The following is a 26173-nucleotide window of genomic DNA, read 5'->3' as shown; positions in this document are numbered from 1 at the left end:
TCCTGCATCACCCTGTTTTGTGCACAGGCAGAACACACCAGCAGATCAGTCCTTTGATTTCCTATTCCATGATCAATTTTTTTTTCACCCCAACCTCACTTTCCGTTAAGAGGAGGCAGCTGACGAATCGACCCACATCACAGCTCCCAAACCGAGCCTCCAGCAGAAGCCCAAAACCTAGAGTCCGTGTACACGTGCCAGCAGCTCACCCTCTGACGTCTTCCAATTGCTACCTGGGACCCCCAGGCCCGGTGTGCCATCCCCCTGAAGCACAAGTCCATCTGGTGAAGAAAGCCATGCTCGTAATGCACTTCACGCAGTAGGTGTGTGAACTGCACCCTCTTTTCTCATCTCACATAATAAATACCTGAGCTACAAGAGGTGACGTTCTACCTGTTATTGCATTTTATTTACTCATTTCTTGCTCGTCTGTCCATCCCTACTCCTGACCACTGTTCTAGCACTCTGCCTGCTTCCTCGCAGCCAGTTACAGCCTGTCTCCTCCACACCACCAGATTAACCCAACAGAGAAATGCGGTTGTGCGCTCTTTAGTGGTACCAGCTGACACGATGAACAGAACACCAGAAACAATAATGTTCCCCCTGAAAAGCTGTGGATATATAAATATTATCGCTGGCAGCAAACTCCACCCCTGCAACCGGCCTCGAGAACCTGCCTGATGATGCCAACACCTCCATCCTGACTCCGCTCCACACCAACAACGAGTCATGTGCAAAGTCCTGATTGTATTTGGTTTGGTAAAGTGCAAGACACTGCAGCAACAGAAGGCTCATTGGTGCAACTTTGTACAAGAGATGTATGTTAGCTAAGACCATCGTGCCTTAAAAGCACCCGTAAGATCTTTTCAGGGATGCTTTGAGGCCACCAGAGGATGATAGAAGACGGGAACTAGACCTGTTACATCTCACTCTCTGATACCCACCTCTGTCCATCACTGGAAGCACTGGGAAACATACAGGACCCAAACCAGCCTCCTTCAGCCACAATTAAAAAAGGAACCAACAGCAGCTGCTAGTGTCTTAGACCATTCACGTTGAGATCCACCATACATCCTTACAGTGCAATACTACACAGCAAAGCGTAAGGCAGATATGTCAGACTCGTCCAGTTCATTATAGGGATTGGTATAATGAGGGCACACCGAATAGCCTGTTCTTCTGAAAAGGAACCAGTCTAGCCTCTTTCCCCCACAGTCCATCATACAGCAGACTGGTGCAAGTTCAGAGATGGCGTTGCTTCAAGAGAGGTACAGGAAGCCCTTGGATGCAATTCTTCTCAGAGAATCTGCTCAGTGCTCGACGAGGAAATGTCCAATAACCTCCACGCGGCGTACGGGTTGAGTTCATCCTGGTCTCTGCAGAGCGCCCACACGTACAGCATCCGCAGAACCTTGTCCTGGAAGGAAAATCCTGTCGTTAGAGCGTGCGTGATGGTCACAGACCTCCTAGCTCAGAGCTGATGGGGACATGCTCCACACTTCCTCGAGATTGTTCTTGTGATTTTGCTCTCTGGTTCTAAGCCCGAAGGTCCCGAATAAGGATAGCTCCAGCAACACCTACTAGACTGTGGTTAGAAACTTACAGTCAGGAACAAATAAACTTTTGATTTCCAAAAACAGAATTAGAGTTTCCAAATATCTCTGGCTGATATACATTAACTGGCACCGCTGCCAAGTTTGATAATATTTGTACTTATTTTTAAATATAAATTTCTGGTTTCAAATTGGTTTGGCCACCAGGCTGCACTGCTCTCTGTAACCTTCAATCCAGTTTAGGCTCTTCCCTGTGGCTCTAACTCTGCCTCTCCCACATCACCCCGTGAGCTATATCACTAGCTCTCACACTTCCATTTGAGCAGCTCAAATTAACCAGAAGTTATCATCACCAGGTCTGAGGAGAGACAGAGAGTAAAAAAACCAACATTTATCAATGATAATCAGATCTTACCAAGTCCAGCCACAGCGTTAGCCACAGACACACACTAATTCTGCAATCTTTGCTGTGCAGACAGTGCTTTCACCATACGGGGTTACAGGCTGAAACAGAACTATAAGCTTTTCCATCCTTGCTGCATGTAATGAGAACACCAGCAGTTTTATTCATAGTAAGTGAATAAGGATGAAAGCCGTATCTCAGCACACCCTGAGGCCATCACTCATGGTCTTAGGAAAACAACTCCCTGAAGAGTCCCTGCAGCTACCTGTGACAAAGTCTCTGCCTCTCCCAGGAGAGGGGTGACACTGCCCATCGGGGACTGGGCTGCCAGGAGCCCAAATGTGGCACAGCGTCACAGATCCATTCTGCAAAACAAAGGTTATTTCGATTTTATCATTTAACCATTAACCGTGGAGAGTATCTCCCTCAGATAAGGAAGTATCACTGAGGGATCAGACTGTGCATTGGCTCAGCTCCCAGACGTGTACTTAACTACTACATTTTTGATCAAATGTGTGAATCTTTATAGGTTATAATTTAGGTACACAAATGTGAGGGGGGAGACTTTCTGTACCAGACCAGTCATCAGAAAACTAATGCTTTAGAAATATCACATATCATAAAGCCATTTTTTTCTTGCTCACTGTTTCAGAAGATTAACTTACTTCAGCTCTGCTCAGAAGTGTTAAAAGTGATTGAAAACTGGAGTCATACAGATGATGTTTGGGATATGTCAGAAGGAAGAGCAGAGGGGACAAGAGAAGAAAAACAACGAAACGTTTGCCTGCTCGAGACAGGCTGTACATTGAAGTACTAGCCACAGCGATGCTAACAGATCTTTCCTGAGTATAAAACACTAAGTATAAGCTCAAGATGAAGTGGGTAACATAACTGATTTAAGATTGCCAGTGGAACCTTAATTTATATGATTTTTGTGATTCGTGATTTTCAAAGTCCATTTCGTAAGATTGTCTATGAAAGGCAATTTAATCATACACTTCAGCATCAAAGCTCTGCCACATCTGGAAAAGTTTATGTTTTTGAACACAGGATTTCTGAAGGGATGAATAGCAGATAAGCTTAGAGTTGCTGGGGATCTCGCAGCATGCAGTACGGAACAAGTAGCACAGCTTTCTTCCCGGAAATGAGATGTGATGAAACATAAAAATTACATGTTTCCAAAGCAGAGAGATTTCTGGTTTTCTGATCTGGTGCTTTTATTAATAGGGTACATCTTAATCCTCAATGTACAGTGCATGCTGCTGCATATATTCACAGAAAGTGGGACAGCAAACATCTGTGGACTCCCAAAGGCAGATTTCTATCACGGCCATGCATGCAAGGCGAAAATGTGTCCTTTAATCCCCCAGTCTGCTGTGACAAACAGCACCCTGTCTCACAGTCCTTCAGGACCTAATTTTCAAAAGATTCCCTTGACGTCGCAGCATTGCTCGATGGGTTGTCTAAGGCCTCATTTTCCCAGATGGATTTTGTGGTGCTCCACGGGGATCCCCTACGTTAACTACCACAACACCTGGCCCAACCCCGTCACAGCCTGCCCGGTCTCCCCACACCGCACTGGGGGTGAGTTTGCAGCACAGCAGCGGGAACTCGAACAATTGCAACTAGGTAAAATACCGCAGCAATTACAAGCATATGATTTCTATTTACAGAGTTTACAATTTGAGGCTCCTTTTCCCTAGAACGTCATTTGTTCCATAATCCGCAGGAGCAGCTCAGCAGTTAACACCAAATCGTAGTTACCAGCCAGCCTGCATCTGACATTTGATTAAAGCTGAAGTTTTGTTTCCAATGGAGAATTTGAATGCATCTCCTTGATTTAATGCTGCTTCAGAGAAATCAGACAGCAAACAGACTTTGATATCCTGTTCAATAATTATCACATCAATATCTATCTTCTAGGAATGCAGTAATTTAATGCAAGAAATCACTATATCAGCTGTTCCTCCCCTGCAGTCGATGTGACAGGTTGTATATCAGTCCAGATGGGCCCCATCATTAAAATTAGTCCCTTTTTTTGTAAACTTACAGCCTGGACTAAAGAGAATGGTTGCAAAAAGCCAATATTTATTAAATGCATGTGTTAATTTTAATGGAAGTCTGCTAGGAACTGCCAGCTCCAGGCATCTCACAATGTCCCCCATTATATATCATTAAGCTACTTAAACATTGCACAGACACAACGCAAGCCAGAGCTGTCTGGATAGCGAGCCACTTGAGAACAAAGGTATTCCAGAAAACGCACGGGCTCCTGAGCCTGCTGTGTCATTAACTCTGGTAACAAGCACATTCTGTGGTTGCGTCTGACAGGCTCAGTTTAGCATCACTCACAACAGAACAGGCAGGCTGGCCTCGCAGCGTTAAAAGCTAAACCACAGTGAAGTACAACCCACAGAGATGCCAGAGATTGGTTGCACAAATCACCCTGTGTCAGAGGTTCCCATTAGAAGCCTGTACCATGTACAGCATTTAACACAACTGGGTATGGGAGAGTTTCAGTAAGTAAAGGCTTGCGGTGCTGTAAGATAATTTTGCACTAGTGTAGTGAGGCAGTAGCCAAACATTAACTCAGTGATTTTCCCCATCTCCTGCAAACGACTTAACTCCAGCTCCAGCCCTATTTGCCAAATATCTTTGTGCTCTGTTCTTACAGTGCCCTTTATGAAAGGAAAAGGGAGAAAAAAAAAGAACAGGATCGGGTGGAAGCTGTGTGATGGAGCTTTAATCTACAGCAGGACAGTTCAGTTCTGTCCCAGAGGATGCCAAAGGAGCAGAACTCACAGGTGACAATTGCAGGCAGGGAGCGTGCTGGCCAGGCACACCAGCAACTGGAAGGGAAAGCACTGCCGGTGGTCATAGCTCCAGCTCCTCTCCTCGCTCTGAATTTAAAATATCCCTCTCTCTGTCCATTCTAGATGTTTGCAGACTCTCCTCATACATGATAATTCTCGATTAATGGGTTGTAACACTTGGACTCTGACAGGAATAAATAGCCCACACTGAGCTGAACCAAAGACCTCACGCACAAGATGCAATATTATGCATACCAGTGAATATAGCATGTGCAGACACCCACTGCTCTAGATGCACCTCGATTAACCCGTAACAACTGAGATGGCTAGCAGGGGACCCAGGGAAACGGTATACAGCCGACGAGCAGCACTTACCGGATCACCTTCCACCACTTCCCCTTTCTGGTTCTTAATCACCATCACGACCTGAGCCTGAAAAGTGATGATTAATACTGGTCCCTGCTCCATCATCTTCCCCATAGCCAGCTGCAAGGAAAGAAAATTCCATTAGAAAACAGACAATTTCTGCAGATTAATGTAAAAGCATCAAGTATTTAACACAACTGCTATAGCTTGACACGGCTAACAATCCCATCTTCTCCCTGAGCTGAATGCAGTTACTTTAATCAGGTTATACCTGCTTTGTTAATACAGATGCTGTAGACCTTATTGCAAAGTATTTTCCCAAAAACTTTCCCTGTACCTAAAAGCTTTCCCAAAATTGTTCTGAAAGTTTTCATAGTTTTTCCAAGTCTAAAAATCCGGGAAGCATGAACAAGCTCTGTTCCATTATTTCCAAATTAGAAACCAAAAATAAAAGAAAGCCTGCTCTTAAGAAAATGACATTTTCTGAAGAAAGTACATCAACTGAAGTTTTTTCTCTTGCTTTTAAATGAATCTTCGACATGAAGTTGTACTGAACTAGATAAAAAGAACTAAGTAACAGAAAGACTTCAAGGTGAGAATCTTTTGTTTGACAGGATTTTTTTTCTCTATTCTAAGGTCACTCCATTAAATATTTAAAGAACTTAATAATTGAAATGCAAAGAGGAATGGAGAATTAAGTTTTGTTTCCCAAAGCTGCGCTCTTAAAAAAATACAACCCTCTTTCTGCCTCTTTTGTGGGAATGCAGTATGCTACAGAGTATCTTGCTCTTGAGTAACTCTGGAGTTACTGGCTACGTTACCCAAAAAGGTAATCATACCACCTCAAACTTAAGGTAGCATGATTATACTCTTTTGTATATGACAGATACTGTTTCAAAAACATTGCATTTTATCACATAATAAAGAATGTATCACAAGAGACAGTTACAAGACTGTGCCATAATTCACAAAGGCACATATATTTATTGTTTTTATACTTTACTCTCCCCTGAGGAAAACTCAGCACTACTACAATGCTCCTTTGCTTAATCTGAGAGAATCAGTTCCCTAGCTCTGCAGTAACTCACACCATCCCAGTCCACACCGCTGTTCTGGAACTGGCCTGACTCATTCAGCAATGCATAATACCTTCCACCCAAGTATCAAAAACCAGATCTCACAGCTCTTTGTCAGACCAATTTCCATGACAGACATTTTATATGACAGCACTTGGCATTGATAATTTGACAACATAAATTTGCATGTGGGTTTCAAGGAGGAGGAGGAGGACCGTATCACTGACTAGGCTGTATCCCTTGTAGGCACCAAAGACTTCCATACTGGTATTGCTTTATGTTTTAGTACTATGATCCCAAAAACCCTCTATAATCAAGACAGTATTTATATCACTCTTCCCAAACTAAGTTCAGAAACCCCGTTTCACAAGTCACATACTTAAAACTACATTTAGGCAGCCAAATAAATAGTCCAAGTAAATAGCAAGGATCCAAAACTCCATTAGATTTAAAGGCAGTAGTTGTCTAGGGAGGTAGAGAGTGCTTAAGCAGGTATCTGGAACATGAGTTCAGATGCTTATGTTTGAAAGATTTGATTTTAATGTTAATGCTGCCAACTTTGCAGCATGTGAATTCCCTTAAATCTTCTAATCCCCCCCCCCCAAACTCACTGAACTGTTTTTCCAGATGAGATCACTCAGCATACTCCCATAAATCTCCTCTAGGGAAATACATTTAAAAATTTAAACACACAACACCCTTTATCCCCCTTTCTCGCAATACAGACAGCATAACAAGAACTGCACTCGTTTATGTTCCATATCAATCATTTTCCAGCTAAGATGTAATTTTCTTGAGAAATTTCATGCAAAAACACAGGCATCTAAAACAAGTTAATAATGAAATGTCTTTCCAACCACCACTCAGAATCCATGCACAGCTCTACACTAATTAGCACCTACAGAGGAAAAAAGTTATTTAGCATCCAATGAAATCAAGTCTCCTAGACACTAACAATACGGAAAAAACTTTGATTTAAATAAGATGCTTAGAAAACAGCAATCATGTTTATTACTTCCATAGCTTTAGTTTTGTTAAACCACATTATTTACTGCTGAAGATAATCAAGAGAATTGCAGATGCCACAGAAATTTTCCTGCTTATTTGGCACATGCTTGCAGTTAATATTCAGAGTTACCGAAGAGGTAGGATTGGCTTTCTCTGAACCCAGATGGATGAGAGAAAATGAGAAGCCTATCAAGACCAAAAGGCAAAACAGTCCTAGGAGGAGGACCAGGCATTAGCCTTTTGTGTTAGGAGATGCCCTGCAGACGATCTTCTCGCTCCCTGTGAAGATATGCGGTCATTAATCAAGTCAGTTCCCACTGTTCTTTTGTAGGGCTACACAGGTCGAACTATGTCTCTTGCTGTAGGGCATTTCCTCACTTGTTTCTGGAGCTCTCCTGCACCCCCTCCAGTTTTTTAACGATGTGGGCACAAAAAGAGAGACTCCTGCACAGGGCAGCAGAGAGAGAAGAATCACCATCAGTAGTCCTCCTTTCGGCAAACCACCAACAGCATCAGATTTTGTTCTCTCGGTTTTCCATGATGGTTGCTGAATCATTCCTGACTTCTTGTCTTGCAGGGGTGTGACGGCAAGTAATAAACATCTGGCCAGCCAATACACCCAACAACATCTGGAACAGCTCTCACTTTCTGAACAGCATCCTTGTATCACCATGCTCCATTTCCAGCTCTACCTGAAAGCTTCCAATCCTCCACTTCCTTACCATGGACCAGATCACCGCTGGGTTTAGACCCCTATTAAATAGCTCTAACTGTGTTCTCTGTTCCTACAGGAATGACTCTGCAGTTGGCTTCATGGTAATTGAATGGATTCAGCTTATAATTTTATTGAGTATAATACTGCACAGCTGCAGTATATTGGACAAGCGTACCATAATACTCGGTTCCAACAGAAACACATACTGAACGTTGCTGTCTTTGAGTTAGCACCTTTGATGACAAAGGCAAACAGCTGATCTGACTTCAGACTATTTCCACACGTGTTTTCAAGTGCTGCTCCCCTCTTCCCCTTGCACATTTCCTTCGAGGCAGAGCTGGTTACGGGATATGAAAGGTCTGACTAAAGGTGGTAATTTCTTTGAGATACCTTTGCCGTTGAAGGAAAGAAAGATCTGAAAGAAAACTCGGGGACCAGTGACAGATGACCCTAAAGACTTAATTAAATGAAAGTACTACTGTAGACTTACTGCTAAGTCCAACAATAACACCTCTGGCTCCGCAATAAAGGGGAACGCAGAGAGCATTACGACTGTGCAGACATTTGGCCAGAGTCCCCAGCTACCAACACTGCTCCTAAGGAGGCAACGGCTCCACTCACCACCGCTACCTCCCCACTCATCAAGAGCCATCCACAACAGCAGTTAAGTCTCTCTAACAGCCATTCCTGCACGGCACGACCTTGCGTCGCAGAAGTACTGCGCATTATCACCCAGAGTAAGCACCAACAAAGCCCTCCGTAAAAGCACTGGGTCAGTGCTATTTGCCTTTATTATTAGCCTTTCTCAATCTATATGCTGATGATTAAGACCAAGGTGCCCTGACAGAGAGGAGATGAAGCACAATGCTGTAACTTAGGCTTGATCACACAGTAGCGAATCTGTCCCATGAGCTCTCCCTTCCAGCAGCGGTGATGTGTTTCTCTGTTAGCAGAAATAGCAAATACCAGAGTAGCATGAGGCAAAAAACCAGCAGTGAGAGCAAAGAAGAAAACCCCTCCTCAGGTCATGAGTTTCTAATTCATCCCCCAAGGTGAAATATAGAAAAGGACACTCACGTCAATGTTGTCAATGTCAAGGATCCTGGAGTGGAACTGGAGACCCATGGCTTTGGCTTGCTGGATCGGATGAGCAAGCTGACTGTAAGTCTAAATGAAGCAACAAACTTGTATTACACGTTTGAATTTGTTCTCTCACAAAGAAAAAGGGATTTTCTGCTTAGAGAGAACCACCAAAAAAGAATAAAAGTCAGTTTTTTGCAAATATGCTGAACACATGTGTCTTGGAAGGTATCAAACAGCTACATCAAATGCTCCGAGCTTCACATAACCAAATTCTCACTAAAAATCCCACCTCCCCTGGCCAGAACAGGAGCTCCATCATTCACAACAGAGTATGTACACCAAGTGCACCTGATAGCCAAGGCACTTACGATTCTGATTTGACAGCAGACAAGGAGAAACAGTCTGGGAACCAAGCTATTTTCTTAATACCCAGCCAGACCCTGGAGGCAGACCAGCATTTCCTGGCTCCTTTTAGGCACATGCACATATGCTTCATTATTTATGCATCGAGAACTGCTGTTGGGGATAGTGAATTTCTACTTGCTTCCAGCATTATCACCATATTCTTGGCAGGTATCAAACAAACAGGAGGCAGTCCCTACCTACCTCCCCACCATGGATCTTCTAACCTTCATCACAAGCATTTAAATGCACAGATCCTACAGAAGTTACCGGCAAAGTCACTAGAGTGAAGCTGGAGTTACAGATCAGGGATTCTGAGGACAGCAGGCAGAGACAGCTCTATGAACCACAAAATATACCTAAGCCAGTGGGCTCACAGCAACCTGCAGCTCGGTTGGTATACCTGCCACTTAAATAAGTTTTTGCTTTACTGGTTTGTATTGCAACACTTCAGTGATCAATATCACACACTTAACACTTGCGGTATGATTCCGTTCAAGAGCCTTTATCTCCTGGATTCACGTTAATAGGACTCTCATTTCCTCCCTTGGCTTATTTTACGGATGATTCTTGACTTACGAGCTTAATTTATAACTACAACTAGCTTAGAAGGGTTTGCTTTTAATCTTATATACTGCAGTGAATCTGCTACTTCCCTCTAGAGATTTGAGAGGAATTCTATGGTGTCATTTCAAAGGTTGCTTGAACCAATAAAGAACTTTCTTTACTTTCAGACTGCTTTAAACATCTTACTCTTACATACTGCAATATTGTTACAAAGATGTTAATCACAACTAACAACAACAAAAAAATTAAATACAAAAAATTGCCTCTTCCAGCATGTGCATTTCCAGCCCTCTGGTGGTGGTGACCAGTAAGGAGAACATTCACTTTAAGCAGTTAAATTCTTTAGAAACAGAACACCACCACAACTATTTTGGAGCAGAGTGAAGACCAGAACAAACGTCCATCTACGTTGTCAGGAAAGGATCTGCTTTCACGAAGTTAAGCGGACAATAATACAATCACTGAATCACAATCAATTCACATTCACTGCTTCAAGAAGCGGATCCAATACTGAAAATCTATCCCAGTACAAAAACAAAACCAGTTTTTGTACAACAAAACAAAATTCAGTTTTCTGCAGTGAGATTATCCAGGCTGCAGATCATCTATGCTGCAATTTCAGAAAAAACTTCAGCCTGCCAGCATTTTTTGCTGGGATACTGCAGTGGAGCTGTTTGTGTAGTAGCTCCAGGGACAACTTGACTCTGTAAGCAGAAAAGCATCACCTTTTGGGGTCAGCTCAAATGTCTCTGCACCTTCTCACCCCATATCTGGGATACAGGCTCTACTAAAGCCCCTCCAAATCAAGAAGGGCAGTGCAGAACTGGAGCTAGTTAGACTAGTTTGAGCTTAGCTTTCGATTCGTTATCTGTCTCTAAAGAAGCTCTTCTCTCATATCCAGACTATTCCAGAAGTCCAGCACGTACACTTGACTGCATTAGTGTTTTATAGTATGAACATGTCACCTGGGGAAGGAGCTGCAGGTAAGCAACATCACAGATACAACAGTTGGACAGCTTGCAAGCAAAGGCAGCACAATACACCTACTTACAAGAGAGAATCATAACCTTTTCAGATGTTTTTAGTAGCTCTACTTACCGCTTCATAGCACCAATCTTTGAGGATATCAAGCTCTCCAGACATCATAGCCTAAGAGAGGAAAATCAAATAAAATATGAACATTTTTAAAACACCTCCTATATCAGAGAGCTGAAATTATCAGCACTTTCAGCAGCAAACTACTTTAAATCCTACATCTTGTGAAACCCTGAAGAAGGATAGGAGCTTCAAAGAGGAACAGCAATAAGAACTTCTATAAACACACACGTGCTGAGTTAGATGTACGTAAACCTTTCGATAATTAAGATAAAAGCTATCTTAAACCTTCCTGTCCAAAAAGTCAGCAGAATGCACACTACCCAGAAACCCTGGGAGGTGGGATCTAACAGAAGCAGGAGTACAAACCAGAAGCAGATCTACAGTTTTCAAGACTGCAAAAAATTCAGGGCACAGAACAAACAGAAGAATCACGCTGCAACTCATGAAAAGGTTTATCTTTAAAACACGGTGTAATAAACACCTGGAATTCATAACAAGACAGATGCTGGGAATTCAGCAGATTTCAAAATAAAGTTAGTTATACGTGGCAGGGCATTTTTCAATATAATGCCTATAAATCATACTTGATGGCATCTGTAAGCTGGCTGCTACAGTTTGAAGAAACCTCTCCTGTGAAAAATTCATTCTCCAAGAGTCGAGCCCATTTTTTGCAGCTTGCTTTAGTGACACAGCACCGTTAGGAAAAGCAGAGTCACTATGACAGGTCTGTCTTATTTCACTGTCAACATTACAGTTCCAGTCACAGATGTGATACACTAGTCAGTCACTACAAAACAGCAGTGACAAAACTTAACTATGCATCAGTTTGGATGTTTGCATCTGTAAGCATCAAATTATTTTTTATTCATCCTATAATGCTACCTCATGACTAGGAGTATCATAAATATTTCTACATGTGTATTAGCATGTATCAATTTGAGATACGATCACTCACTGCACTGTACTGTAGGATGAGAAAATAACACTTTGCTCTCTTAGCATTTGTTTATCTCTTCAAGCCCCAGTTTTTCCAGTCTCATACAAATCTCTCAAAACAATTTCTGCTGTACAAATCCCCTACTTTCACTCTGTCTTTTCTGACACACTGCTACAGTGAGAGGAACTATATCCGTTTATACTTGAGGTCACATCCTTCATCAGTGCTATCCTCTGAGTGGTTTTATACTTTAGTCTTTAAAAATATTAAGTTCCACATACTTCCTTGACTAGTGCCAGAAATATTTTCAGAGAACCATTTGTCATGACCTGGTCTTCTTGCCAAGCAGTTATAGATCACGTAGAATCCAGTAGGACATAGTACATTCTTTCCCTTATCAATATTTGATATCATTATTTTCCCAGTACTGTTCATTCACCTACTTCAGTTTGATCCCTCTGATGTCCACATCATTTCTCATGGGAGAAGATGGTTAGTTGTTTTCAAGGCCAGAAAAAAAAACTTGCTAGCCTACTACATTATGAAATATGGTTTTAAACCAAATTGTTATGTGGGATCCAACTTCCTTTTCCCAAGGTTAACTCACGTTCTGTGCAAAGCTGGATGCTGGAGAAGCAAATACTGACCCAGCTTTTAATTTTAGCATCAGAAAACTAAAAGAAAATATTCCATGTTGTAGTAAAGGGAAAAAATAAAACAAAGGCATCATACTCTACCCTCACCTTACCTCCAAGACATTGGGGATTATATCATACTCGCATTGCTTTAAAAACCGATCTTTGTCAAACGATGGATCCACTTTGAGTATCTCTGTCAAAACCTCGGACATTTCTGTCTTCGAGAACAATCCACCTAATAAAACAATTCAGTGAGACTGGTGGCACAACTGTCGCCAGAAAACAAGAGAAAAACCTTTGGTTATATACCAGAGGGAAAGAACAGTCACCTGGGAACGACTGCAGACTAAGTTAGGCTTGAGATTTATCCCATACAAGCACTTGTCATCGCACTGCACTTCTGATCCAGTAGCAGGTTGCTACACTGCATGATACTGGATAATGATCCATGCAAAATATTATAAAGCTCCAGAATCCGTCCCAAAGGTTAGTAACACATGGAGGACAACTGCACTAACAGTCACTAGGAACAGAGTTAAAAGGCTAGAGATGCACTTTCACAGCAATGATGAAACATTACCTATTAAGTCAGTGACTTTGTCTGTGACAGCTCTGGAAGCTCGAATGAATGCATTATCACTTTCATCATACTTCATTTTCATTTCAAAGAACCCTGAAAGGAGAGGAGACATGAGCAGCGTCCTTCCACTACATTCCTGAATTAGGAAACTGTGCAATGTGTCGCAGATCAAACCTGCTAGCTCATTCTAAACCTCTTTGTTGATTAACAAGTATCAATTTCAAAAGTTACTTTTCTCCTCATTTTCCTGCAATATTCTTAACTATCAATAACTGTCACTAGGAGAATGACGGTTTCTCTGACTTCAGCTGCCAGAAACTCTGGACTTTACACGCAGATTTTCAGATAGAAAATACACTAGACTTGCTTACACCAGTAACAGTCTGCTTACACCCCTTGATTCAGTCTGCTGCAGGATGTGAAACCAATACCAGAAAGTGTAACTGGGCAGGGGGAAATCAAGAATAGACCTTAAACCTTGCCAATTTTTAATAAAATAGCAAGATATCAGTAAGGATGCAGTTTTTAAGCAGCCGTATGTACTTCTCAACCTTGATAAGAAAGCAAGCCAAGCATGTCACAAAAATACAGAAGTCATTGATGGGGAAGGAGAACTCCACAAAGCAAAATCTCAAAGGCAGAAAGAAGGGCAGGGAGTGAAGGGGTGAAGCAAAAAAAAACAAAAAACAAAGCCATTTAAGCAAGCAGGCATTGCTGCAACAAACTAAGAGCTCAACCAACCCACTGCCTGTCTCTGGACATCATCAGATGGACCAGAACTGCAGAAGGTAGTTGTGGGATAACGAGCCCTGCAGGGAAGCTTCTTCCCACCACGTCAATTAACAATTGGAATCCTGCCCTGAAGCTTGTGTTCCTTCCAAAAAACACACAGTGTTCTTGGTACAGGTGGTACATAAAGGGAGAGCACACACTGTAGAGCCTGGTGCAGTCACAGCTGCAGTGTTGCTCGAATTGCAAAACCACAGTCTTGGAAAGACGCATAAAATCTAGAGAATGCTCAGAGCTCACGCAGATGGCACAGGATTGGAGGGTGCAACATGTGGGGAGTTTTAGGAGCTATGAGCATCTCCCCTTGGAAAGGCTAACAAATGGGATGTAAAAACCCATTCTTGGATACCTCCCAAGGAGCTCCGCTTTAAAAGAAGTTGGGAAGAAACACAATCCAAAGTTAATTATATGTTGCACTTTTACACAGTCTTTTTTTCCTTAACAAGTCATTTACCCTGCAGTACGTTGGCAGCGATTATTTTCATTTGTTGAAGGATTCTGGTCTCAGGCTTCTTTATGCCTTTCAGAAACATTAAGTGTCTAGATAACTATCAAAAGTTATTGCCCACTGCAGTACAGATACTCAGTATTTTTAGGTTTTGCAATAAAAACAGAAAGGAGGCAAAGTCCCACACATTCCAGAGTTCTAAGCAGATGACAACAGAAACCAGCTGTCTTGAAGACAAGATTTTTCCGCGTTTTAAGCTCAAGGTCAGGAAGAAGAGATCTGCCTGCCCTCTCCCTGGTGACACGCATGCATGCCTGCCCTGGCCTCTTCCCAGTGCCAGAGTGGATCTGACTAGAAAAAAAATAGAAAAAAGAACAGAGTTCAGTTCTCTTTAAGCAATGGTGAAAGCAGGTTTTGGTACCTACAGGGAGCAGGGACTGATCAAAACCAATGCCTGACTGGGGGAGGGGTCCCAACACAGATGGAGCAGCTTGGAAAAGCTGCCATGTTGTCAGCTACGCCTACCTCCCATTCACACCACCTCACAGCAACAGCTACAACAAAAAAAATGGCTATGATTTGCATTATGTTGAGACTAGTTGCACAGATGGCATTAGATCCAACACAGCAAGAATCAGAACAGGGAAAATAATGTGCTACTCCTTTGTCTTTGGAACACTTACTATTGAAGACCACATTGTTGTCCTTGAAATCTTTCCACTGCTGATACCATTTTGAGTCTTTATGCAGCACCACACCCATGGCCTCCCTAGAAAGTGCAGAAGACATGGGTACTTGTGAACAAGTAACTTACAACCGAGTGAGAATAAAAAGGAGGACACCCTGACGAATATCACTGCAGCATGCAGTATCATTGAGGCTGATACACCACGTAAATGATACACAACTTAGTGGAGCAAGGCAGCAGAGAAAGCAAAAGAGCTCAGACTCAGTCCTGCCAAATGTAATTCAATAGCAAGATGTTAGAACTGAGAAAACATAACACATATGCAAGTCAAAATTTCATGTCAGAACATTATCATTTAACGTTTTAAATACTATTTATAATTTTAAGTGCCTGGTCTCACTATCGGAAGATTCAGTATCATCAGCTTATGTTGGAAATTTGCTCTCAGACCTACCTGCTCTGCTACGTCAGGCCTCACCCCACAGCCTCACTTCAGCACTTGGATTTTAACCATCCCTGACCTGTAGTTAAGTTTTAAAGTTTTTATCAAATTATACACAGAAATATTCACCCTAAATTACATCCAATACGTACTCATTAGCTTCAAATATTCGCTCCTCTTTAATCCTCTCGCCTGAGAATTCTGTTCTTTTTCGTAGTCGCTCCGGACGTTTGTAAGGACCAGTCTGCCCTAAAACACTTTCATCTATTTCCTTCTTAACGGTTTCAACTCCCTGAAAGGAAAATATCCCTATTAGGTTGATTTACCGTTCCCCCCACTTTCCCAGAAACTGAAAATCACTTCTGTTGAATAAAAGAAGAAAAAAAAAAAAGAAAATAAAAAAAAAGATAAGAGACCACGAGTTATTCTCCTCTCCCTTACTCAGCAAATGCTTCTTTGCTGATGTCTATTGACAAACACACCAGTACCAAGGCCTTCTGCTCAAGAAGTTAACAGTCTAGGACAGCAAATGGATGGTTGTATTGAATCAACCTGAAGAAAAAAAACCAATATACTAGAAGCTATGGACACAGTCAAACCTTACAGCTGATAAAGGGTAACCTCTACAGAGTTTAAATTGGAATAAATCAAGTCAGAGGAAGGCAGGCATATCAGCCCACAACAGCAGCCGCTGATAGAATGACAAGCCCCAGGTAAAAGGAAGAATGACTCCTAGTATCCAAAAGTAGGGGAAAAGAAAGACTTCAGCACACCAACAACTAACTCCAAAGCCACCTGAAAGGTCAATAAAATCCAGGTTCTAGGCCCAAGCTTAAACAAAGAGAAGTACTGCTTTCCCCAAAACAAAAAGGAGCCTCACTTTTTATAGAATTGTAAACACCCTCTAGCCGAGAAAACAGCTTCGAAGCAAACTGTTTTTTGCCAGAGAAGAGATGTGAAAAAAATCACAGTAGTGCAGCTTATACTGAAGGAGAGAGAGGAAATATTCTCCCTCTTGGGTGAGGCTACATCAGGAAAGAGGACTTGATAAATCTGGACTGATACACATCTCGTCAGTGAACAGCAATATCCTTAATTCAGATTCTGCCAAGAGGAAGCTGCATCCTACCGCAACCATTGCTGGGAATTTTTGTCATACCCTTCAACAGGGATTGGGACTAAAAGGCATTTTTAGTGTTTCTCCTTTATCTTGGCTGCTCTACTTTTATTACCGAACTTTTGAGCGGTACTTTCTCTAATGGCTGTACCTACAAAAGATCTGTTGCCCAATAAGTACACTTTCCTATTACAACTAGACACATGCAGGCAGAAAGGGATTTTTTATACACACTCTATACAGCTTTTCCCAATTTGCATTTTTATTTAGATCTTTAAGTTATGTAGCCCAAAGCATCACGTGGCTTTATGGGGGCTGTTATTTTTCAACTTTATCTTATGCAGGAACTTTCTGGAGAACACACCAAGTGTCCAACACAGCTTTGCCAGGATTAGCCGTCCTCCCCTACTGAAAGTCAGCGTGACTCCTTCTGGAGGAAAGTTACAACAGTGCTCAGGGCCTAGACAGAATAGATGCCAGAGACCTGATATGAAGCAGAAATTGGAATTTAAGTGACTTTAAACATCAAGGATAAGCAAATAAAAAGTTCCAAAGCTCAGTCTGTTCCTACTGACTCTAAAAGACCATCTGAGGGACCTGGCAGAGAACAGAACAAGACACAAGCCCCCAGGGATATCATCTAGCTCTAGGTTGTACAAATAAAATATCTCTGAAATACTGAAGCAATGGGCAGCTCAAAATGAGACTACTAGTACAATTTCTAAGATAACGTATTTGGTTTTCTGAAGCAGCAGAATAAATATTCTAAATTCTACATACATACTAGAAAGTGTAACAAAGCCACAAGAACTGTTCACAGCCTATAAAAGGCCTGTGAATCAGTTAAATCTGACAACGAATCAAAAGGTTTATCCGTTTACAGGGAAAACAAATCTTTAAGCCTCAAAAAATTTATTTTAAGGTCCTATAAAATCATTGCCTGCTTATAAGGTCTGGCCTAGCAGCCTGCTTCATAGAAGGAACAAACAGTTCTTAGATTAGGAGGCTGCTGGAGTAAGATAACAGGTTTCATTACAGAAAAAGAAAAAAAAACATCATAGTGTATAATGTGATCTGCAGCTATGGCTAGCAGTGACCTTTAGCAGATGATGTCTTATTAGAAAAACAGAAAGAGAGGAACTGACAGGACTGATGCGACTGATACTCCGCCTGGCCTGGTACCTCCTCTCACAAGGGCTAAAGCCAAGGCTTCAGAGGAGGCATGGGAAACCAGTCAGTCAAGGGGAACACTTCTTTTTAGGCTAATTGCCAGCTGATTGGGTGACATCAAAACATATGAGCGCTTATATATTTTCTAGAAAAGGAGAGCTTTAAGCAAGTCAGTTTGTTCCCAAGAGCACCACTAGCACCTGTCTACAGAAGACATTTACTACCCTACTCCACAAGCACAGCAACCAATTTTTCCAGTAACACGTTTTAGCAGAAGCTCAGCTACTCGAGACTTACACTTTTCTAGGGTTGTTGAGTGAATGCTAGACATGCAAAATACATCTCCTGAATTTATCAGCTTATTCCAATGGCTCACAAGGTCTTGCTATGAGTTTTGCATTTGATTTTATACTCAGCACAAACTTGCACATAACTTCCATGTTAATGAGCTGTGTCCACAGCGCTGGGTCCTACAGAGGCATAGGACTTACGTACCTGAGAAATAGCTTTGAAGGCTGCTGTCTTGCCTAATTTCTCCCCTCCTTTTGTCACTGACTCCGCAGACTGCTTGGCTGTTTTTGCTGCTTCTTCCACACCTTCCTTTATCTTTCGGCCAATATCACTCTTACTTACTTCATCCAAACTCTGCAACAAAACAAAACAGGAAAGAAAAGGTCATTTAAAGAAAAAACTTATTCAAAATAAGTCCTCTTTGTGAGTGCTAAAGATCTCCTAATGCCCACACGACAAGACTAACCAAACCTAAGGTGAACACACAGTTACACGTCACAGGGGAGACGTACCGGGACACAGTGGCTTGGCACCGCAACATTAGTCAACACTTCTGTGCAGAACAACAATTTTGGCTACTCGTGGGACCATACACGTTTGTAATAGCTGCTACCCATAGATTTAAAAGAAAATATATTTTTCTTGACATCAAAGAGAAGGACCAATGACGCCAGAGTTAAAATACCCTAGCCTTTTCATGTTATGCAATCAGGTACTTCTTGCTTCTTAAGAGAAGGTATAGAAGTGGTTGAAATAGCTCTCCGCTATGCAACGCTTCCTGCAAAATCAGGAAACACTTTTCTCAATCCAACATCTTCATGTACATCACTTCGGCTGTGTGTACAGAGCCAGGATCTCGTATGCAAGAGGTTAAAAGGACTCTGCCAGCAGCTGGTCACCCTTTCATTCTGCACCGGCACACATCAGATCCTCAAGGATCTCGGAAATCTCACTGGCAGCAGGCAACCAATCCTGGATAGGTCACAAGCCACAACCTCAGAAGAAGAGAAATGACAGTACCAAATGGTTTTCCCCGTTTTTCAATGAGATTTGGCTAATAAAGATGCTTACAGCACCCTCCACAGTACGGAAAAGATAATGGTTATGTCCACATCAGTAAAGAGCATTATGTCCAGCTCATAATCGTACACACAGTTAAGCTACACCAAAGCACATTTAGACAGAACGAGGGTGAAGGAGCGCAGCAGAGAGCGAGGGCCGCGTCCACACAAACTTCATACTGCACAGAGTTTAAGTCCAGTGTTTGGCTGGCTGTTTCTCAGCGGGGATCCTGCACCTGACTGCAAGCGCTGGGAACAATCACACAGGCTTTGATCTTCAACCACTGCTGAAAACAGCAAAGTTCACTCTGCTCTGAAGCAGCCTAGCTATGAGCATGAAGTCCATGCACTTCAACTGACAGATAAGGAATAGCCTCCTGAAGTACATCTCAGCTGTAACTTCCTGCAGAAAATCTTGTACTCCCTTTAAGAGAAATAGCAGTAAGTTTTCAGTCGCTGCTGATTTAATTACTCTAATCAGTAGGAGGGAAAAACAAGACTCAGGTGCCTGGGAGTAACTGTCAGGGTGGCAGGCACTGCAACAACAGCCCTTCTCCAACTCTTCTAGCTCAGTGCCACCTCCTGGGTACTGACAGGTCTGCAGCGGAAGGAAGGCTAACGATAAACCCAGCAGCAGGTCTTAGAGCCAGCTGCTTAGCAGGCACTTTCGCCACAAAGGAGTGAGTAGGACTGGCAGCGTTCTCTCCCGGATCCGCTCTCTCCTCCTGGAGACTCAGGGCAGTTGGTGCAGCCTGAGCACACAGGAATCACTGGGCTACCAGAGCAGCAGGCCCTGTCCTGCGAGTCATTCCCTGTCTCCTCTGGAAGCAATGTGGGAAGATGCTGAATGGATGAGGACTTCACAATGGTGCCCATGCTGAGAAGGGGGCAGAAAAGAGGGAATAAGGATCAAAAGGTCTTGCACGCCCCTGAGGACTGCCCAAATAGCCCAGTTTTGTAGCAGCTGAATTCACAGATACCGTAACGCTGCAGATCAGCTTCTGCAGGAGCCACGTGCACCCGATTTATTCCATATTTAAAATACTATCAGGAAGACTCCTCAGAAATTTACTCCAGAGATAAAAGTCAAAGCATACTAAACACCCAAATACATCTGCTGCCTGGATGAACTCGGACAAGAAATGAAGTAAATGAGCACAAGCTGCAGTGCTTAGTCCCAGCCTAAAAAAATAACTTGAATTCAGTTGCTTAAAAGCAGATCTACATAGACACAGTGATCTTTCAAGTCTGAGCCTAGAATGGAAGACACCCATACCTGTTAGGTACGAACAATGCCTGCTCCTCCAGGCATTCTGTTGTTCTCAAGACACACAGAGCCATGGGATCACTTAAGGCATGCTAACTTAGAGGAGAGCACTTCAGCTATACCATCAGCACTTCTACTTACAACACCGGGAGCCTCTGATGTTGCAAGTCTTTTTCAACATGCAGTAAGCAGCAAAGCGTTATCACATTAGTAGCAAAAAGCGTCAGTGTGAAGAGCATCACACCTCCTAAACAACTTTCCAGGGTGAACTTCCAGCATTGCTCTAACTGCCCTCCAGTGGAAGAACCACCTTGAGGCTTTTTTTACTGCTAGACAATGCAGAACCTTAAGGACCATCTCCAGCCTCCAAATCTGAGCGGAATTACTGGACAGTGCCTGTCCTCGGACCATACACTAACTGAATAAGAAATCTACAATACTCTATCGCTGCAATTTTGTTAATGACTCTGGCCTTAAAGATTCAGAATAGTGATCACCTTTGGAACAGCAACCACCTTTCACCAAGAAAAAAGAAAGGGTGATGATTCAAATGCACACAGAACACATAACCTTAGAGCAGAGCTGCCTTAGGGAAAGGTTCTTCCATAACTGCGTTTTACCTCTTTAACTGTACCAGTTATTTCTTCAAGTTTCTTTTTAATCACTTCTGAGGTCTTCACTGTTTCAGATTCAATGGTTTTCTGCAGAAAAAAACATGCTGCATGTAACTATGAGGACAGAAAATACTCAAAAACAGTGTAGCCCACAGCACACCCCATTACCACTGTAATTGAGGGCAAAAAGAGCTACATCTTAGGGAGCACACTACTTGAGTAACCAGCGTCAGCATTTCATTTTTGCAAGTAATGCTGTTTACAGTTCTTCAAAGAATGTAAAAGAAGTATTTAAATACTGCCAGCATTAAATTTAATGTCTCATTATTTTATCTGCTCATTATTTGGGAAATCCAACGAAGGCTCTGCTGGAAAGACTTTCCACTAAAAAAAAACCAAAACACAAAACACTCTAAGGCATCAGTCAGTATTTCCAGCCAAGCAGAACTTCTCATAAAAATAGGCATGCTGAACTAAACAGTTCATTTGCAGAAAGATTCAAATCTACATTCAGAACAGTAATAGCTCAGTAACCGGGCAATGAAAACATCAAAGGAATTCATGGGGAAGACTTACATATTTCCTCCTTGCTTCTCGAAGCGCATCAGATTCTTCTAGCTTTTTAGCTTCATCTCGGAATTTTTTAATACTTTCTTTCATCTCCTTGTTTTTTGCTAATTCCTGTTTGATGTTCTCCACAAAACCTGATATAAAACCTTTTCTTCCTCCAGAAGAGTAGCATCTAGACTAAAGAAAATCATTACACGTTGTAGAATCCAAAGAGACATTAAATTACAGAAGTATCAAAGCCAGCAGGCAGATTTACTTTAGCCAAGCACTGGGTCACTTCTAACGTATTAAATGCTGTGGAAAACACACAGCTACGTTGAAAAAGCAGCAGCTTACCCTCAAAACAGCCAGATGTCCCACACATTTCTAATGCCCTGTGAAGTACATCTATATAGGCATTAAAAAAGATGCTTCTCCAGAGGAAGTTTAACTCCAGAGGTTAGTTCAGGCTTAAACAATTTGGTAGACGAAGTTACCAGAGCACCACTCCTGAACTCTGTCACTTGGACTCAGCTACTACAAAATTCCGTGAGTTCATCAGATATATCTTAAAAAGTGGAAACTGTCAACCTAGAACTGGTGCTTCTCAGAAACATACCCACATCTAGTAGACCAGCAGTCTAATGGGAAACCACTTTCAGCCTGAAATAAAAAAAAATTCAGCCGTTAACCAACCTGATGGATCTCTAAAACAGGCCTGCTCATTCTATACACTGCTCCCCTGTGGACTGCAGGAACTGGGCATCCTCTGGATATAAGCCACATGCCACTGATGAGACATTTCTGCAATGACAACGTAAGATCAGGTTAGCGCACAATACAAGATGACAGGAGTCTTAAAGAGCCAAGGAAGAAAGGAAAGAACGCTGCAAACAGACAATATTCACTGGTCTTCTGGGAACACATCCTAAGTGCTGCCAAGAAACGTCGGAGGCTGGTTTGATAAGAGTCATCCATAAAAACTCTGTTATGTGTCTGAGCAGCACTATATCCACTTACAAGTTCACTTTGATAAAACCAAAGTTGCAGTCCAAAAGGGGACAATACACTTTTCACAATCACTTGAGAAAAATGTACGTGCTTCACAGAACCCTGATTTTATGAAAATGGTAATGCACAAGTAAATCCATCCTTGAGTTGAAACATCTGTTGGTGATGAGCAGCATACCGTTTTTTCTAGGAAAACTGGTTCCAAACGTAACTTTCTCCCAACTGTGGAGGAAACCCAGGACCCCTCTGTATATATTTGTGCTGCCTGAAGTCAGAGACAAACACCTTTTGCCTCAAGTCACAGAACAGAAAAGATATACTAGGTCACAGAATGACCACTGAGAAATTCTGCTGCACCTTGCTGAGATCACAAGCTGCAAATTCTGGCATCACGCGGCTAATCCTTCAGTCCATCATCCTATACGGAAAGCAGACTATGCAGAGCTCGTAGATTCTTGTCTTTACTCCCTTAAAACGGTCCTTCAGCACTGACCTAGCTCCTCTTTCCCACATTCTGGGAAAATCTATTCGGCCTATCCTTGGCCTCCAGTCAGGCAAAAGCTGCATCTTTTACCTCAAACTAACCTCCTGTTCTGGATGGGCCTGTGTTACCAAATCATGCAACCCAAGCTCTTTCTCTACCGGATCATCTCTCAAACTGCTCATCCTAAAAAATAAAAAACCCACAAAACAAAACATGGACAAATCAAATGGGCTATGGAAAGGCTTTGGAAAATTATTTGTAAGCTGAGAATATTTAATTCTGTGTCCAAGCTAACAATAACATGTCCACCTCTTTATCAGGCTCCTAAATGTTGAAAAGGTTTTGTAAAGAGCCGTGCTGCCCGGTCCTGTGGCTTCAGTGACGGCACTGCCAAACACCACAAGCTAAATCCAGACTTTACATCTGAGAAGAAGTAATGGCAGAATTGCTCCACATATCCTGCTGGCCCAAAGACACGCGTTATGTTAACTCACTGGTTTCCACACTTCTATTAAGTCACATCTTTTAAATTCAGCTCCCTCCTATCTATTGCCTCTATAGTTATACCTAAGTTGGACTGCTGAACTTTAAAGTGTAAAGTTTATATCAAGGAAGGAAACACTCTCCGTAGCCTATCTTTGAACCTTGTCGCCCAAGTCATCGCTGAGTCCAGGCTTTGTAGCACGTAAGAATAAGCTAGATATTACAAGCAAACCTTAAAAATCTGTATTACCTGTAACACTGGCATTAAAACTTGGGGCAGGCTGCCTGCTGGATTTAACTGATTGCAGTTCTTGACCGAAAGGCACACTTCTTCCACGCCACTGAGCAGAAACGCTTAACCTCATGTTTAACTTTGGGCACAAAAGATCAACCACCTTCAAAGCACACCACACTACAAAGTGGCTTTTAAAGCCAGAACCTTTGCATTCAGTTCACACATCCATTCACCTGCTCAACACAGGGGAAAAACTCATGTTTAAATTTAAACCTTGCAAGAGGCCATCGGTGGAGCCGCTCAGCATCACAGACAGCTCTGTGAAGACTCTCTGGAAGCTCCAAGGCCGATCTGGGCCAAACTGGCCGGGGCCATCCCTTGCTGAGCTTGACGGCGGCGCAAGCAGGGACACTGAAGCAGGGAGAGGAGCCGGTGCCTGGTTCTCCCTGGCCCCAGGCGCCCTCACCACGGGCCTGACAGCCCTCAGGGCAGGGCCTGAGCCGGGCCAAGGCGGGCAGGTACCTCCGCGGTGCCCCCACCTCAGCAGCGCCGGTGCGGCCGGGCGGGGGGTGAGAAGGGAGGGGAAGGGAGAGGAGGGAGCCGGTGGCCGGGCCACCTCTCCGGCCGGCACCCGCCATCCCGGCCCTGAGCACCGGGCGCTCTCCGTGCCGGCCCGGCATTGCCAAGGCGCTCAGCCCCGGCGCTCCCCCTCATGGCATCCCCTGCTCCGGACCGGCCGGGCCGCGCCCCGCCTCGCCTCACGGGGCGGCGGGCGCGGCCCGCCATTGTCTCCCGCCGCCCCACCACCGTCCCACGGCGCCTCTGCAGCCCGCGGGGCCGGCCCGGCCCTCGGCGAAGGCAGCGGCTCCCCCGGTCGCCGCCCCGCGCTCACCCGGCATCCGCCGGCCCCCGCCGCCGCCGCCATCTTCCGAGCCCAGCCTGTGACCTTCGCGCGGCGCCGGGCAGTGACGTCACTCCCGCGCGCCGCCCGGAGCCACGTGGCCGGCCCGGCCCCGGGGGAGCGGAGGGCCCGGCCCCGGGGGTGGTTAACTCCAGCGAGCAGGGCTAGCCCGGCGTGGCCGTGCCTGCTCCAGGGCTGCTCCGAGCGGCCCCGGCCTGCCGGCAAGGCTCGCTAGAAGGAAACTCCCACGACATTGTAACAAACGTTTTTATCGTGAAGCAAAAGGCGGCAGGGTTGTTTTTTTTTTCTCCACAGTACAAAATACCGAGCAAAGTATCCGCTCTTCCTCTTCCTCCAGCACAGCAGCACTCCCCCCCCACAAGGACTTTGCAGCAAGCGTTCCTCCTGCTCTCCTTGCGGCAGCTGGCGCTGCAGCCAGCATGCCCGCTCAAACACGGCTCACGGCTCCATTTTCTGCAACAGCAAGGCTGGCGTGAGGTTCCTACACTTCCCTGCTTCAGTCTGCCTTTTGCCGGCACAGCTGTGCCAAAGAAAAACTTCCTTAATGAACTGTAATTAAAAAAAAAGGGGCGAACTACAACCGAGTAGTAGTTCCATCACACAAGTACTTCCATCGGTGTAACCGAGGGGCAAGAGTCGGGGCTGTTGGAAAGGGCAGGAACCTCTCACGTGAGATTTTCCTGATTGAGAAAGCAAAGGTGAAACTAAACCTCGGCGGTGTGAAGCACGCAGAGGGCGTTCTTGAGAGCATGCTATCTTGAAGCTTACGGGGAGGAGGGTGGAGGGGAGAAAGGCTTGAGACCAAGATCAAGTTGTGACAGGTTTTTTTTTTCCTATATAGCAGCTCTAAAAATGGTTAGAGCACCTCATTCAAGCAGATTTTCCACATTTAGGACCTCCGACCCCACTCCGGCTCTTGCAGCACAACTCAGTAGTGTCGTAAAGCACAGTACAGACACCATCAGGTGACCATGCACAAAAGACACATCGGATAAGCTTTAGCTTAATAATTACAGTTGATTACACTTCAAACAGCTTTCTGATGGGATACAGTGTGGATGACAGCTTTGTGCAACAAAGCCTGTTGATGAATTTTAAGAGCTGTGGTCCTCACTCCTCATTTGCTCAGCATCATCGAGAGGATATTGATATATCTCAATGAGAGAGATGATCGAGAGGCAATCGGTACCACCGCCTCCGAGCCAGCGAAGTCCTGCTGACAGAATCAAGCCCACAGTGAGAATGTCTTTTCATTTCCCATTACTGTAAGAAGAATTTAACTTTGGAGGCCACGCAGCTCTCACACTGAGGCAAGGGCAAGAAATCCTGTCTTCGGCATAACGCTTCAGCTCTCCTGCCACAA

At 43.7% G+C, this 26173-nt stretch overlaps 1 protein-coding gene across 1 annotated transcript; it reads right to left on the bottom strand.

Moving 5' to 3' along the window:
- Positions 1 to 727: 727 nt before the first annotated feature.
- On the bottom strand, positions 728 to 24804 carry TIMM44 (translocase of inner mitochondrial membrane 44). Its single transcript, XM_050910429.1, has 13 exons — positions 24781 to 24804; positions 22372 to 22479; positions 21703 to 21873; positions 21133 to 21213; positions 18389 to 18538; positions 15759 to 15898; positions 15160 to 15245; positions 13240 to 13332; positions 12770 to 12894; positions 11085 to 11135; positions 9012 to 9101; positions 5145 to 5255; positions 728 to 1417 (listed from the first exon to the last, which is right to left on the bottom strand). Exons 2-13 carry the CDS (start codon positions 22459 to 22461, stop codon positions 1298 to 1300), a joined length of 1308 nt encoding a protein of 435 aa, XP_050766386.1. The 5' UTR covers positions 22462 to 22479; positions 24781 to 24804; the 3' UTR covers positions 728 to 1297.
- Between the last annotated feature and the right edge of the window lie 1369 nt (positions 24805 to 26173).

This window comes from Gymnogyps californianus, chromosome 24 (genome assembly GCF_018139145.2).
Source record: "Gymnogyps californianus isolate 813 chromosome 24, ASM1813914v2, whole genome shotgun sequence".
NCBI classification, from domain to species: Eukaryota; Metazoa; Chordata; class Aves; order Accipitriformes; family Cathartidae; genus Gymnogyps; species Gymnogyps californianus.
The sequence above is the reverse complement of the archived record's forward strand: the minus strand, read 5'-3'. Positions and strand labels throughout refer to the sequence as shown.

Coding starts and splice junctions, on each gene's coding strand:
- TIMM44 (XM_050910429.1), bottom strand. CDS start 22,461: ATGTGGCTTATATCCAGAGGATGCCCAGTTCCTGCAGTCCACAGGGGA. Junction 15,899..18,388: donor CCTTCAAAGCTATTTCTCAG/GTACGTAAGTCC, acceptor TTTTCCTTTCAG/GGAGTTGAAACCGTTAAGAA. Junction 12,895..13,239: donor CAAAGTCACTGACTTAATAG/GTAATGTTTCAT, acceptor TTGTTTTATTAG/GTGGATTGTTCTCGAAGACA.